Source organism: Zalophus californianus, chromosome 15, assembly GCF_009762305.2.
Source record: "Zalophus californianus isolate mZalCal1 chromosome 15, mZalCal1.pri.v2, whole genome shotgun sequence".
NCBI lineage: Eukaryota > Metazoa > Chordata > Mammalia > Carnivora > Otariidae > Zalophus > Zalophus californianus.
Window position 1 is genome coordinate 33,968,425 of NC_045609.1, and position 15,408 is coordinate 33,983,832.

The window sequence follows — 15,408 nt, forward strand, 5'->3', positions numbered from 1 at the left end:
CATGAGTATCCTCATACATCTTTGTACATATGTAAAATATATGGAGGATAAATATCTAGAAGTGAAAATGCTGAGAAGGGTTTGTGCATTTATATATTGATGGATATTGACAAATTGTTATAAGAGATTGAATCAACTTATATTTCCATCAATGATGTTTGAAAGTATCTCTCTCTCTATATATTTTCATCAATCCAATATATATTATCAAACTTTTTGATATATGCCAAATGGTAGAAAACACTGTTTTGTAGCTTTAAGTTGCATTACTTTTATTATGAGCAAGGGCCAACATTTTTCTTATGTTTAGATTAAAAATCATTTGTATTTCCTTTCCTGTGGACTGTCTGTTCATAGTTCCTCAACATTTTTTATTAAGTAGTATTTTTTTTCATATTGACTTTTTGGAACTCTATATATATTAAAGAAATGAGCTCTTTTTAATTTAAATTGCAAATATAATACTTTCTTCAGGTTTACTATCTTTTGACTTTAGTTATGGAGTTTTTCTTTCCCATACAGAAATGGTTTTTTTTTTTTTTTTTTTTTTTAAGAAGGAGGAGGGAGGAGCAGAGGGAGAGGAAGAGAGAATCTTAAGCAATCCTGAGATCATGACCTGAGTTTAAATCAACAGTCGGACGCTTAACTAACTGAGCCACCCAGGTGCCCCAGAAATGTGTAATCTTTAATAATCAAATTTATCAGTCTTTTTTTTTTTAATAGCTCTGGTTTCAAGTCCCGCTAAGAAAGGCCTTTCCTACGCAAATTATCAAAAATTCTCCTGTGTTTTCTTTCCAATTTTATGGTTTCAATGTTCTCTTTTAAATATTTCATCCACCTGGAATTTATTTTGGGATAGGTGTGAGGGAATCAACTTTAATTTTTTAGACGGCTTCACAGTTGTTCTATTATCATTAACTGAATAACCCATTTTTCCTTCTTGTTTGAGATGCCATATTTTACTACATTCTCACATAAGTAAGGTATTTTTCTAGACTTTCTCTGCTGTATCATTATTCCATTAAGAGCCTTTTTACCTAAAGGAAGAATATAAAATTTTATGGTGCATTACCAACTTCATGCCCAATTCATGGGCTCGATATTGAGGATGAGATGGAGGAGGCATCTTGTATCCACTTCGTCGGTCTGGCACAAATCTTTGTTGTACCAACTGTGCATATAGACATTTAGTGAAAGTCACCTGGACATTGGAACACAAAATACATGAGTTTTCCTAAAAGAAGAAATTTGACTATCATTTCGCAGTTCATAATTTCATTTATGAGCTTCATATTCATATGAAATCAAAGAAGATCCAACCTATTCACTGCCAACATTTTTTAATAACAGCTTTACTGAGACATAATTCACATGCCACAAAATTGACCTCACTGTCTACGTTTTAGTTATCACTAATGGAATTCTTCTCATGAGTTACATTATATGGCAATTTGGGTGCATAGAAGATAAAGAATAATTCTTAAGTCTCTGGAAGAAATGAAATGTTTTATTCTTTTTTTTATTTTAAAGATTTTATTTATTTATTTAACAGAGAGACACAGAGAGAGGGAACACAAGCAGGGGGAGTGGGAGGGAGAAGCAGGCTTCCTGGCTGAGCAGGGAGCCTGATGCAGGGCTCGATCCCAGGACCCTGGGATCATGACCCAAGCCGAAGGCAGACGCTTAACAACTGAGCCACCCAGGCGCCCCGAAATGTTTTATTCTTAAGAAGAAAATAAAATAGGAAAATTATGGTCAGAAAATATCTAAGAAACATTTAGATATAAAATAGGAAGTGAAGTCTCTTGAAATCTTCCTCCACAGATGGGAGAAAAGAAAAAAGAAAAAAAGTATATTAACTTGCCATGAGGAAACAGAATATTTCCAATTTTTTCTAGCACACAATGATGTTCCACTCTTTCCAGTGACAGAAACTAAATGACCAAGAGAGCTATCTTACCGATGTCATTATTCGTGTTTCAGGCAAGAAAGTCTTGAAAACGCGGCAGGCTTGCAGGTCAGTGGGGTCCCGCAGGTAAAACGCCTGGACTCCCGCAGCCACCAATCGGGGGCGCTGCTTTAACACCGCTACAATGCCAGCTGGAAGGAAGCAGCGCGCACGATGAAGGGAGGCTTGAGTTTTTTCTGGGTATCTGTGGCAGGTCACATGATTATTTTTATTTTATGATATGTAAACATCTAGAATTCTTCTACCATTTACTTCCTCTTATATTGTCAAGAGTAAGATGTAGAATGACAAGGAAGGTGAAGATAAAGCTACCAAATACACTAAAAACTGCAGAAAAGAAGAGAGGGGAAAGAGCAAAAGTAGGAAAAAATGGAAAATAAAGAAAAGGAATTAAGGTAGTTCAATAGGGGCGCCTGGGTGGCTCAGTGGGTTAAGCATCTGCTTTTGGCTCAGGTCATGATCTGAGGGTCCTGGGATGGAGCCCCGCATTGGGCTCCCTGCTCAGTGGGGAGTCTGCTCTCCCTCTCCCTCTGCCCTTCCCCACTTCCCCACTCGTGCTCTCTCTGTCTGAAATAAATAACTAAAATCTTAAAAAAAAAAGTAGTTTAATAAAGACAAAACAAAAACCCTACTATTCTTTGGAACAAGGATAAAATCACAGTTCATTCTTCTAAAACAATGGTACAAAGCATATTGAACGAAGTTAAAAGAGATTTTATATTGTTACAACTTGAACGGTGCTAAACATAGAATAGGTACTCAAATTCAAAAGGCGAAACTATATGTTATTAGGTGAAGGCTCTTCTGAATAGAACCTAAAGTGTTCCACATAGGTCAAAGAATCCCATCCAGAGCCCCAGAACCACAGAGTACATAATGCTCCCTTAGGTTTTCATTCCTATTGGTCTCAAAATTTTTATCTATAGATATAGATAATACTTAGTCACAGTATCTAAGTAAATAAATGCAAAAGTATTGGGAGTGGAATATTAACACCTATGAATGGGAATTTAAAGATATATCTGTGGCTTAATTTTATTTATTTATTTATAGATTTTATTTACTAATTTGACAGAGAGAGAGATATCGAGAGCAGGAACACAAGCAGGGGAATTGGGGGAGGGAGAAGCAGGCTTCCCGCGGAGCAGGGAGCCTGATGCGGGGCTCGATTCCAAGACCCTGGGATCATGACCCGAGCCGAAGGCAGACGCTTAATGACTGAGCCACTCAGGCGCCCCTGAGCCTTAATTTTAAAACATGTAAATTTAATTTGTTACCCACTTTCATGAAGGAGGAAGACAGAATGAAAATGAGCATTAACCTAGGTGGAAGAAATTCTACATTTGAGAGACTTGACCTGCACTAAATAAAAAGGCTCCTTCACTAGCAATGAAAATATTTTTCTTACCCTCTGATGCGCCTATTGACAGCAGCTCGTATAGATTCTGAAGCCAAAATTTCTTCTGGGTGTGTTGAGATTATATTCAATGCTTGTGGGATTGTTGGGGGTGTGGAGGGTAACCAGGACACTGCTCCAGGTTTCCTTGGTGCAGGAATAATGCACAATTCTCCATGGTGGAAAAACACCTGCAAAATGATACATTTTAATTTTCATTTTGGGCACTGACAAACTCTAGGTACATATGAAAAATGTTACAACATGATTTCATCTCTGTAAATTTTCCAAATTTGGGTGTACTTACCCTATTGGCACTATTATCAGGATCCAACCATTTAGGGAGAAAGTCAGCAGCTTCTATTAACAAGAACTCACCATCATTGTCTTCAATCCTAATGCAGAGGAAATTCTAATTATGCACTGAAAAAGCATATATATGCTATTAATCAAAACACATTTATTCTAATATTTTTTCTTTCATTTTAGTAAATATCTGAGTACATGCTATGTATAAATTATTATAATAAAGCAAATGATACTTAAGACACCATGAAGTACTGAAGAAGATTTTAAAATTGAAGGAGGATTTGGAGGAGATGATAAGGAGAAAAAATAAGTACATGAATAAATAACACCAGACAAAAATATGAAAAATATACAATAGGGTGTCAAAAGAAGAAAAAAATCACCTAGCACCGAGATTTGGAAAGCATTTATGGAAGTTACTTGGGCCTTGAGAGATAATTTTGTTTTTGCCTCATTTCTATCACATTTTTTAAATTTAAAATTTTTTTAAAAAGATTTTGTTTGCTAGAGAAAGAGCAAGAGAGAGTACAGCAGAGGGAGGGGCAGGCAGAGGGAGAAGCAGGCTCCCCGCTGAGCAAGGAGCCCGATGTGGGACTCGATCCCAGGACCCTAGGACCATGATCCAAGCTGAAGGCAGACACTTAACCGACTGAGCCACCCAGGCGTCCCAAAATTTAAATTTTTTTAAAGATTTTAAATTTTTAATTAATTATTTATTTATTTGAGAGAGAGAGAGTGAGAGAGCATATGTGCAGGGGGAGGGGCAGAGGGAGAGAGAATCCTGAAGCAGGCTCCCCACTGAGCAGAGAGCCCGATGTGGGGCTTGATTCCGGGACCCTGAGATCACGAACTGAGCTGAAATCAAGAGCTGGCTGCTTAACCAACTGAGCCACCCAGGTGCCCCTAAATTTAAATTTTTGAGTAGGTAAGGCAGTCACATGATTATACTTTTAAAAAAATACATAAAAAGTTACACACTGAAAAAGCTTCCTTCCTACTTTTGTCCCTATATGTCCCTTTCCTACCCTCCAACCATTGTTATTTCTTGTTTATCCTTCTAGAAGTTCCTTATGCATAATCTAGCTAATAGGAATATAAATTCTTATTTTCTCCTCTTGTCACACACACAAAAGGGAAAAAAGATTTTTTCCCTTTTAATGGGTGGATACAAGGAGAAAAGGGGAGATGTTCTTGGGAGAGGGAATAGTATAAGCAAAATCACGGAGGTGGATATTTAAGGTGGATATTTGGAGAATGACAATTAGTAAATAAGACTAGAAAAGCACAGTTATGGGGTGCTTGGGTGGAGCAGTTGGTTGAGTGCCTGACTCTTGGTTTTGGCTCAGGTAGAGATCTCAGGGTTGTGAGACTGAGCCCTGGGTTGGGGTCCTCGATAAGCATGGAGTCTGCTTGAGATTCTCTCTCTTTCCCTCTGCCCCTGCTGCTTCTGCTCTCTCTCTCTCAAATAAATAAATCTTAAAAAAAAAAAAAACCCAGTTATATCATTTTGTGAAGAGCTTTAAATGTTAGCAGAGTCAGGTCACCTGGGTGGGTCAGTCAGTTAAGCATCTGTCTTCAGCTCAGATCACGATCCCAGGGGCCTGGGATTGAGCCCTGCATCAGGCTCCCTGCTCAGTGGAGAGTCTGCCTCTCCCCCTGCTTGTGCTCTCTCTCAAATAAATATTTAAAAAAAATTTTTTAAATGTTAGCAGACTCAATGAGAATGAGCGTAGTTTTATACACAAAAGGAATGAAAGGTTTCAAAGCAGGGTAGAAAAATGGTTAGAGCCCTACCTTAGGAAGATTAATCTGTCAGAGACATAGAGGAAGTTCTTTCTTTTTCTAATTTGTTTAAAAAACTGGTAAGACAGTAAATGCCTATTATTTAAAGAGCTGTATAGGCCTGGTGTAGGTATGAGCCATCATTATATAAAGATCAGAATTTGGGGCAGCTGCCTTCAGCTTAGATCATGATCCTGGAGTCCCAAGATGGAGCCCCATGTCAGGCTCCCTGCTCAGTGGGGAGTCTACTTCTCCCTCTGCTCCTTCCCTTGCTCATGCTCTGTGTGTATATATCTCTCTCTCAAATAAATAAAATCCTAAAAAAATAAAGTAAAATGAAGATAAAAATCCATACACAAAAGGTACTGCCCTCTCCCTATTATCCTTGTAAAGACAGAAACTGATATCTTTGTGTTTGTTCACTTAAAATGCTATCATTTGTTAAGAAATGATTGCTAATTATTTTTAGGTGTGGTAACAGTAGTGTTTAAAATAAGAGTTATCTCTTATATTTACATCTTAAAGTATTTAAAGATCAAATGGCATGTTGTTTGTGATTTGCTTTAAAATAATCTTGCTATGTAATGGGGGAGTAAGGTATAGATAAAGTAAGAATGTCCATGAATTGAAAATTGTTGAAGCTGGGTGTTAAGTACATATGAGTTCATTCTCTCTACTTTCATGTTTTTTTGATATAATAATAAATTTTCAGAGTTGTTTTTCTTTTTGTTCTGCTGGGGAAGAGGTTGGGGGGATAGATTAGAATTTGGGGACTGACAGGAAAACTAGCAGAACATACGGCAAATGGGTGAAACGCCCTCTGCTGACACAACTTGGTAGTTACAGGGAACTATCAGTTCCCATTTTAAATAGATTTAGAATGCAGTGTTACCTACTTTGCTTTCAATACAACTGTTCCCTGATTTTTCATTAAATTTTCTGTATTTCTCAAAAAATATAGTTAAGGTATAATAGAGGAATACATAGTAAAGAAATCTGTAAAATACATATATGTACATACAAATGGGATTTTTTCCTACGGATTTTTTAAACAGTAGTACACCCTTTGGTATTGTTTGGATTTTTTTTACCATCTGTATTTAGCCTTTTTTTTTTTAAGGTTTTATTTATTTGAGAGAGAGCAAACGAGTCGGGGGAGGGACAGAGGGAGAAGCCGACTCCACGCTGAGCAGGGAGCCTGATGCGGGACTCGATCCCAGGACCCTGGGATCACGACCTGAGCTGAGGCAGAAACCGAAATGACTGAGCCACCCAGGTGCCCTGCATTTAGTCTTTCATAATGAGAATTATTTAAAAAAAAAAACTAAAATAGGCAGGTTTTGTTTAAAAATTTTGGAAGTTAAGCTCTCCAATGTACTTTAATTTTTCTGCAAGAAAAGGAAGTCACAAAGAAAAGGAAGAAAACGCAAAGTCACTTTCAAAATCTATGTCTCAAATTTGTACAGTCTCCACCAGACTACTAAAAAAAATTTACTAAATGGATAAAAACGTAGTCAGTCTCAACAAGAGAATTCCTTTAGATTATTAAAATAACTAATACCTTGCTACTAACTCTGGAAATTCCTTTGTAATTTGCTTTACTACATAAACAATAAACCATTCATCTTCAATATTATCCCCAAACTTTGTCATGCCAAACATATGAGCAGGAACATCTCCTAAAAACAAGAGAAAAGCAATCATATAACCAAATAAATTTGTCAGGGCACATAAAAATGCAAGTAATCATTCAAATAAACAAACATTCATTGACTGACCATGCTGTAGGTACTATACGGGGAGCTGGGGCTGCAATCCTGAACAGGATATAAAAAGCCCAGTTATGAGGACCCAAGCTCTAGACAACAGGAGATGGACCACCACGCCATCTCAAAACAAGATGATGAACAGACGTATGCACTGGGGGATGTGAGCATAAATAATGTGATACTGAGCTATGCTCACTTGGAGGAATGACAGGAGTAAGTTGTCCAGAAAAAGAGAATAGCATGTGCAAAGGCATATAAGCATGGCAGACAATACAGTGATCTGGGAATATAAGGAAGCTAGATTTATTTTTTTTTAATATATATATTTTAAGATTTTATCTATTTATTTGACAGAGAGAGACAGCAAGAGAGGGAATATAAGCTGGGGGAGTGGGAGAGGGAGAAGCAGGCTTCCCGCGGAGCAGGGAGCCCGATGCTGCGGGGCTCGATCCCAGGACCCTGGGATCATGAACTGAGCCAAAGGCAGACGCTTAATGACTGAGCCACCCAGATGCCCAGGAAGCTAAATTTAGATGGAGTAGAAATTTTTTAAACAAGTGCAGTATTCAAAAATATGTAGAATTTAATACACTCTTAAACAACCCAAAGGGTCAAAGAAGAAATTACAAGGGAAATTAGAAAATACCTTGAAACAAAATGAAAACAAGCATGTAACATACTAAAAACAGTGCTAAGAAGTTTATAATTATAAAAGAGCTCAGATCAACCACCTAACTTTACACCTTAAGGAACGAGAACAAGAAAAGCTAACCCAAAGCTAGCAGAAGGAAGGAAATAATGATTAGAACAGACATTAATGAAACAGAGAATAGAAAAATAGAAAAAAATAAAGTGATTTGGTTTGTTGAAACATTACAAAATTGACAAAAATCTTAAGATTAGTAAGAAAAAAAAGGAGACGCAAGTAACTAAAATCAGAAATGAAAGGCGATATTACAACCTATACTACAGAAATAAAAAGCACTATAAGAGAACACTATGAACAATTGTACACCAACCAACTGGATAACTTAGAAGAAATGAGTACAGTCTTAGAAACACACAACCTATCAAGACTGTATCATGAAGAAATAGAGAATCTGAACAGACTGGTTACTAGTAAAGGACATTGAATCAGTAATCAAAAACTTCCCAACAAAGAAAAGCTCACTAGAGAATTTACCAACATTTAAAGAAGAATTAACATCAATCGTCTTCAAACTCTTAAACAACTGAAGAGGAGGGAACACTCCCAAACCCATTTTATGAGGCCAGCATTACCTTTACACTAAAGCCAGACAAAGACAATACAGGAAAACTATGACTAATATCCCTGGAATACTGATGCAGAAATCCTCAACAAAATACTAACAAACTGAATTCAACACACTGAAAGATATTACACCATGACCAAGTGGAATTTATTCCTGGAATGCAATGTAATGCATATGAAAATCAGTCAATGTAACCTACCACATTAACAGACTAAAGGTCAAACAAGCACATTGTGAAGTGTCTCAAGAGCTGCCATGGCAAAAAAAAAAAAAGGTAGGAAGAACAGCCCAACCAACTCTTCTCCCCACCCCAGATCTCTCTAATTTCTTCAACTAGAGAAGCTCCAATTAGAGCGTCTATTTTTATCTACCTTATATATTAAACTTCAATTTGAACTTTATCCAGAAGCAATGGATAACGTGAAGGATGTTAGGCAGAAGACTGACACGATCAAATTTGTGTTTTACAAAGGTAACTGGCAACAGTGTGAGGAACTGGAGATACTGTAACCAGAGAGGTTAGGTGGCTGCTGTGGTCTTCCAGATGAAGAGATAAAGAGCGTCTAGACTGTAGCCAACAAATGTAGAGAAGGGGTCGTATTTTAGGAGTAACCACACTAGGATTTACTGCCTGACTGAACATGGTTAAGTGAGGAGCTGAGTATAATTTTGAATTATTGACAAGCTGAATAACTAGGTGGATAATAATGTCATTAAGCAAGACAAGAAAACATTGGGTAAAAATGATTTTCTAGGAAAAAGATAAGGAGTTGGTTTTGGATGTGCTGTGCTAATGTGACGGTGTTCCTGCCAATAAATATCACGTGTTTCGGTGAATAGTGGTTCAATAGAATTAACACCAGGGAACACATCTGGCAACTGCTAGCCAAAAAATAACAGATAAACACTACATTGAGACCTAGATTGACAGTATCAAAAGATGCCAGACTCCTGATCTGAAATAAGACCCTGCATGAATAAGAGCTGTGGTCACCTATTCGCGCCTCATTTTACTAAAGCTATATGAAATGATAAAATCAGATCTCAAGCACCAACAACACAGAGTAGCTGTGAAGCAACCTCAAAATGCTTCTGAGTAGCAAATAATGGCCATAGGCCCAATTATTTCTCTTTATAAGCCAGGCAGAGCCACATAGTTTCAAAACTATGTCAAACAAGGCAGCCTACTAAACACATGATCAGGAATGAGGAATACAGAGTAACCTCTAAAGGGAGCTACAGTTAAGGAAGCCAGATGCCTGAACCTGTTTAGTATAAGTACTTAGATACATTATAGCACAGGAAAGTAAAGTTCCAAAGAACAGCCATGGTTTGATAACGTTGAGTATATGTTAGTTCTCAAGGTAATTACTATTAGAAAGCTTTCATCAAATGAATTAAAAAAATTTTTTTGATAAGTTTAAGGACTTAATCAAATATAGGCAAGCATCACTAATCAAAAAAGTTCAGGTTATAAATCTCCTCACAACACTGAATCAACTATGGACTATTATAGATCACTCTTGTCAGAATTAGAAGTCATACCACATCAAAGTAAGTAAAAGAGCCTTACCTTTCCCAGGTTTATATTTAAGATTGAAAGGCTGATTCTGCCAGATATAGGGGACCAGCATAGGTGCAAACTGAGTCATTATCCTCTCAATATACTTTTGAAGAATCTCTTTGTGTTTTTCTGGGTCCCTTGGTTCATCGGGTATCAGGAATAGGTGATACTCCACAGTGTCTTCCACTGTAGCAAGCTTCATATTTTCCTCCATTCTTCTTTGAAAACTACATTTAAAGTTTCAATAATATAAACCACACAGAATAATGTAGAAAATCCAATTCTCTGAACTCTTCAACATGATTCCATTGTTTTTCAAAATTCTGTTATCCACGTATTATCATTTTTTGCCTTGATCAAGTATGAGTAGTAACACCTATTTAATATTCTTTTTTTTTTTTTTAAGATTTTTTATTTATTTGCGAGAGAGAGAATGAGAGACAGAGAGCATGAGAGGGAGGAGGGTCAGAGGGAGAAGCAGACTCCCTGCCGAGCAGGGAGCCCGATGCGGGACTCGATCCCGAGACTCCAGGATCATGACCTGAGCCGAAGGCAGTTGCTTAACCAACTGAGCCACCCAGGCGCCCCTATTTAATATTCTTTTAATGATGCTTTTATACTTAAAATTGTTTTTTACACTTGAAATTATATTAAAGGAACTTTTGATATAATACAGTAAATGGAAATCGAGTACCACATTCCCAAATTAACTAATAGTATGCAAGAATAAAATAAAAAACGTTTGAAAAAAATAAATTAGAAAAAAGCTTGCCCTCATACTAGCACTAGTGTAACACACTTTGAGAAGCACTGCAATAACATCTTATGTTCTGCCACTAATTAGTTGTGTCACTTAGAGCACCTCAATTTCTCTTTTGGGGGCTTTTTCCTTAAATGTAGAAAGAGAATGTTACTCTTTCACTTCTACATTTCTCCCCCAGTTTAAATTATTATTTAAAAGCTCTTTAGGGCAATCTCCCTCTCTGCAGAATTTAAATCTCTTTTATGAATATTGTACGGCAGAGGGGAATTCAAAACCACAAAACATGGCCTATCATCTCACACCAAAATAATTTGCCCATGGTTCTTGATCCTAGAGCCGTCCTAAAACTGCCCCTTTCTCAGGTCTGGCGCGGGGTGGGGGGCGGGGGGTAGCTCCGGTATGTAAGAGGAAGTAAATAGCTCTATTTTCTAAGGGTTTCCCTTACAAACAAAAGTACTAGCTTACTATTACTGCCAGATGAGGCTTGGAACAGGGAGGCACTGCACTGGATGGTCCACTGTAAGGCACAATTCGATTTTTATTCTTATTCGGTTTCTCATGGGCTAATAAAACGAGGTCGAGAGGAACCTGCATCTTCTATCCAGTCTGTCCAAATCGTTTGGCTTCTTAACCCAGAGGGACAGATAATTCCATCCACCCACCTCATAATGCCAAGCACACATTTTTATGAAGAATTTAGTCAGAACTGGAAGGGGCTTTGAAATCACTCAGGATAACTCCTTGCTGTACAAGTGAGAAAACTGGCACACAGAAAGAGAAGCGACCCCGCAGCAGAGAGCCGAGCTGGACTCTAGTGCTCTTTACTCAAACTAAGCTTCCGCCCTCCATTCGACAAAAGGAAGCCAATTCCGCTTACGATTCTCCGGCCTCCCCCACGCGTCTCCGCTGCGGCCCCTTTCCTCGACCGCCCCTCCCACCGCGTGAGCCGGTCGGGAGCTGCCAGTAGCGGCCGAAGCCTGGCCCAAGGTCAGTCCAGACGCCGCCCGGGCACCTGAGGCCACTGGAAGGTCTGAAAGACCCCGGAACCCCCGGTGGCGTCACTGCTGCGCGTCCGCGGGACCATTACGCGATGCCCCCGTGCGTTCGTCACTTCCGCCCCCGCGGGGAAGCAAGCACGGCGGAGGACTGGAGGGGTGGGGACCCAGGGAGTGGTGGCGGTCCGGAGTCTGGGCGACGGGGCGTGACGGGGCCGGAAGGTGGCGGGAGGGGGCCGGGCTGGAGCCGGCGGGAGGGCCAGGCCCGGAGGCCCCCACCCTGGCGTTCCCGCCCCCTCCACGACAGAGGAGGAAGAGGAGGATGCTCTCCAGATACACTCGGAAGGCGGTGCCGCAAAGCTTGGAGCTGTGAGTGTACTGCTCAGCCATCCTAGCCCGGGCCGGGGGAGGCTGAGGCGGGCCGCGGGCGCTCTGGCTGGGACCCTTCCCAACCAATGCTTCTCACCTTTCCCTTTCCAGGGCGGGGGAAGGAGAATTTTCTTCGGAATTCTCTCCTCCCAGACTTGTCAGACGCTGCCCGGTCTGCCTCCATCTCCAGCTAAGGGCATGTCACTTGTGCTTTCCTAGGACTTGGCCTTCTTGGGCTGCACTTCCTGAACTCAGGGACTGGGTCTCCTATGGCATTTGTAGTTTCCTCAGTGCTTCATGCCTGTCAGTGGCCATTGACGAATCGAGAAGTTACCAATAGCTGACTCAGTGCTACAGAAAAGTTGAATATGTCTAGTGCCAGGCACCGTGCAAAGCTGATTACATGCATCAGCTCACTTAATCCTACCAGGATACAGAATAGGGAATATTATTTTGCACATTCTACAAACAAAGGTCCCAGATTTAAGACTGTAGTATGTCAAAGATTATACAGGCAGAAAGTGGTGGAGCACACAAACCTGGTGTCAGTCTGACCCTGAAGCGTTGGTCATAATCATTACACATACTGCTTCCCCATCTCTGCAGTTAAACATCAGAATCCTTAAGGATAAGTTTTGCTCTAGAGAGCAAATATTTAAGCTTAAAAACCCACCTCCCACCCCTGGTGAAGTGTTGTAATTTAGCAAGTAATGATAATGTACATTTGTTAATGCTTTATACTTTCAAAAAGACTTTCACATCTTGATCCTTGCAACAACTCTGTAAGATGTTTCAGTTTTTCAGAACATGAAATATTAGAAAGGTTATACATCCTAAGATTATATAACCAGTAGGTTTTGAGCTTGAGCTTTTTATCCTCAAATTCCAACTTTTTTTCTCTGTAGAGCTGTGTGATTTTAACATTTAAAATTAACACTTAAACATTTAAATTTTAATAAATTTTAACATTTAAAAATTAAATACTAACTATACATGGTAATAACATGCATGGAGTCTTCAGTCAATCTGGGTGTCTGGCTAGGCTCTTTTCTGGTCATGTGACTTTTCAGTGGATTACTAAATATTTGAGCATTCATTTCTGTAATATTGAACTAAGACTTTCTCTAAAAGCATATCTAAAGTTATGGCACAGGGCTTGACACATAGTAGATGCTCACTAATTGGTAATTTCCTGTCCTTTCCCAGCTTTATTTGGTACAGTAGCCATACAAAGAAAATTTGTGATCTCTCCTTGTCTTTCAGAAGCTTATTACCTACTAAGTAATAGGATATCTACACAGAAGCAATTCAGATATAAGCTTTTTAGGAAGTAGAAAGAAGAAAGTAATTTTCCAATAAAGGGAACAGGACTTAGCTAAAAGTCCGCTTTTATAATTAATTCTGACCATTCTGAGAGTAAAAAAGCAAACAAACAAACTCATTTGTGGAAAAAAATTGTTGGTAGGCATTTAGTGGGTGAGAATTACTCCAGTGTAGTACGTTACTTGTTCTCTGTTGTTGACTTGATTGATACTCTCTAAAGGCAACTCTCTTCAAAGATGATTCTCTAGAGGAGTCAGGATGATATGAATAATGAAGATAATGAGGATTATATGTATCTAAATGACAGTAAAATAAGAACAATTTTTACTTTAGGTGTTAGAATGATAATTTGCTTTGAAGAAATAACTTTAGTTTTCTCCCTAATAGTTCCAAATTATAGATATTGAAAAGAGTTCGGAAAAAAAAATGATTTTCAACATACAGCTTAACACTAACAAGTGATAAATTTCAAACATACATGTATAGTGAATAATAAAATGAACCACCTATCACCCACATTCAACAATTATCAAAATTTTGATATATTTGCTTCATCTATCTTCTTTATCTTTTTTTCAGCCTCTCTGTCCATCATCTGTAAATAAGAAAGCAAAACCCCACTTATCATTTCACCCCTGTATACCTCAGTGTGCATCTCTGAAAATTATAGGTATTTTCTTTTTTTTAGGTTTTATTTATTTGTTTGAGAGAAAGAAAGAGCATGAGCAGGGGGAGGGGCAGAAGGAGAGGAAGAAACAGACTCTCTGCCGAACAGGGAGCCTGACGTGGCGCTTGATGCAGGGCTAGATCCCAGGACCCCAGGACCCCAGGATCACAACCTGAACCAAAGGCAGACAGACGGATGCCCAACCAATTGAGCTACCCAGGCACCCCTAGGTATTTTCTTATGTAAAAACAATGCTGTGATCAAATTTAATATTTCTTTGGTATTATCTAATCATCATTTCATAGTCAGATTTCTTTGACTAAAAAATGTCTTAAGTTTCTGTTTTGTAGCTGGAATCCACATTTCTGTTCACTACCACTGTCTCAAAGACAAGCTTTTGGGTCGTTGAATGAGAGAAGTACAAATAGCTCTACACAAATCCATCCCCACATTTGAGAAATAATTTGAAGTACAAGCTCTGCTGACTGGGCCCTTAGCTTTATCTTTAAATACAAAAATGGTACCATTCACTAAAATCTCAAATTATTCATTTGCTCTGAGAAGCCTCAGAGCCAGAGTACTTGGATTTAAATCCTGGCACCATCACTTCGTAGACATATGACCTTAAGCAGGTTACTTAATCTCTCTCTGCTTCACTTTCCTTGCCTATGAAGTAAGAGTATTAGAGATTTATAATATACATTTGCAAATTAAAGACCCTAAAGAGACCTTTTATAAAGAAACCTATGTACTTTGTTTAGCTTATCATGTTTCCTAAACTTATTTTATTGCAGAATTTTGTGGGGGAGGAAAGTCTACTGTAGATGGTTAAGACTGGAACATATGATAATTGATCCCTTAGTTTACTCTAATGTACATGTTGAACTCTTCAGAGCAGCTCTGTCCAACAGAAATACAATAAAACCACATATGGAATTTTAAATTTTCAGGTAGTCACGTTAAAAAATAGTAGAAACAGATGAAATAAATTTTTTTTAGTTTGAAATAATTATAGACTCCCTGTTACAAAAATCATACGTAGAATCCCACGAACCCTTCCCCCACCTCCCCCCACCTTCCCCCAATGATGACAACTTATGTAACTAGTGTAGTGTCAAAGCCAGAAAACTGACATTGGTACATGTTTTATTAGAAACTATGAGACTGGGTCTCCTTGGTTCTCAGTTAAGTTTCAGCTCAGGTCATGATTTCAGGGGCCTGGGATCAA

The 15,408-nt window shown here is 38.6% G+C and overlaps 3 protein-coding genes across 8 annotated transcripts in view; 1 reads left to right on the top strand and 2 right to left on the bottom strand.

Annotated features, from left to right (window-relative positions):
- The window catches only part of ECD (ecdysoneless cell cycle regulator), a 32,989-nt gene extending 21,127 nt beyond the window's left edge, over positions 1–11,862 (bottom strand). For 2 of the 3 annotated variants that reach the window (XM_027591678.2, XM_027591688.1), the window contains exons 1-7: positions 11,704–11,861; positions 10,073–10,290; positions 7,018–7,135; positions 3,673–3,760; positions 3,378–3,556; positions 1,961–2,153; positions 1,073–1,201 (exon numbers count right to left, since the gene is read on the bottom strand). In XM_027591678.2, coding sequence (XP_027447479.1) covers positions 1,073–1,201; positions 1,961–2,153; positions 3,378–3,556; positions 3,673–3,760; positions 7,018–7,135; positions 10,073–10,277 — 912 coding nt within the window. In that variant the 5' untranslated portion in view covers positions 10,278–10,290; positions 11,704–11,861. Of the gene's footprint in view, positions 1–1,072; positions 1,202–1,960; positions 2,154–3,377; positions 3,557–3,672; positions 3,761–7,017; positions 7,136–10,072; positions 10,291–11,703 lie in introns of all 3 variants that reach the window. The other variant, XM_027591669.2, reaches the window with a different exon arrangement.
- Positions 11,863–11,943: 81 nt separating this feature from the next.
- FAM149B1 (family with sequence similarity 149 member B1) overlaps positions 11,944–15,408 on the top strand; it is a 77,103-nt gene continuing 73,638 nt past the window's right edge. Inside the window, exon 1 of one of the 4 annotated variants that reach the window (XM_027591721.2) lies at positions 11,944–12,190. Coding sequence is in view for 2 of the 4 variants with exons in the window: in XM_027591701.2 (XP_027447502.1) it covers positions 12,144–12,190 (47 nt within the window). In the remaining 2 variants the exon portion in view is untranslated. The remainder of the gene's footprint in view (positions 12,191–15,408) is intronic. The other 3 variants (XM_027591715.2, XM_027591701.2, XM_027591705.2) reach the window with 3 other exon arrangements.
- Positions 13,625–15,408, bottom strand: part of DNAJC9 (DnaJ heat shock protein family (Hsp40) member C9) — an 80,980-nt gene continuing 79,196 nt past the window's right edge. Inside the window, exon 5 of the mRNA XM_027591789.2 lies at positions 13,625–13,757. Coding sequence (XP_027447590.1) covers positions 13,728–13,757 — 30 coding nt within the window. The 3' untranslated portion in view covers positions 13,625–13,727. The remainder of the gene's footprint in view (positions 13,758–15,408) is intronic.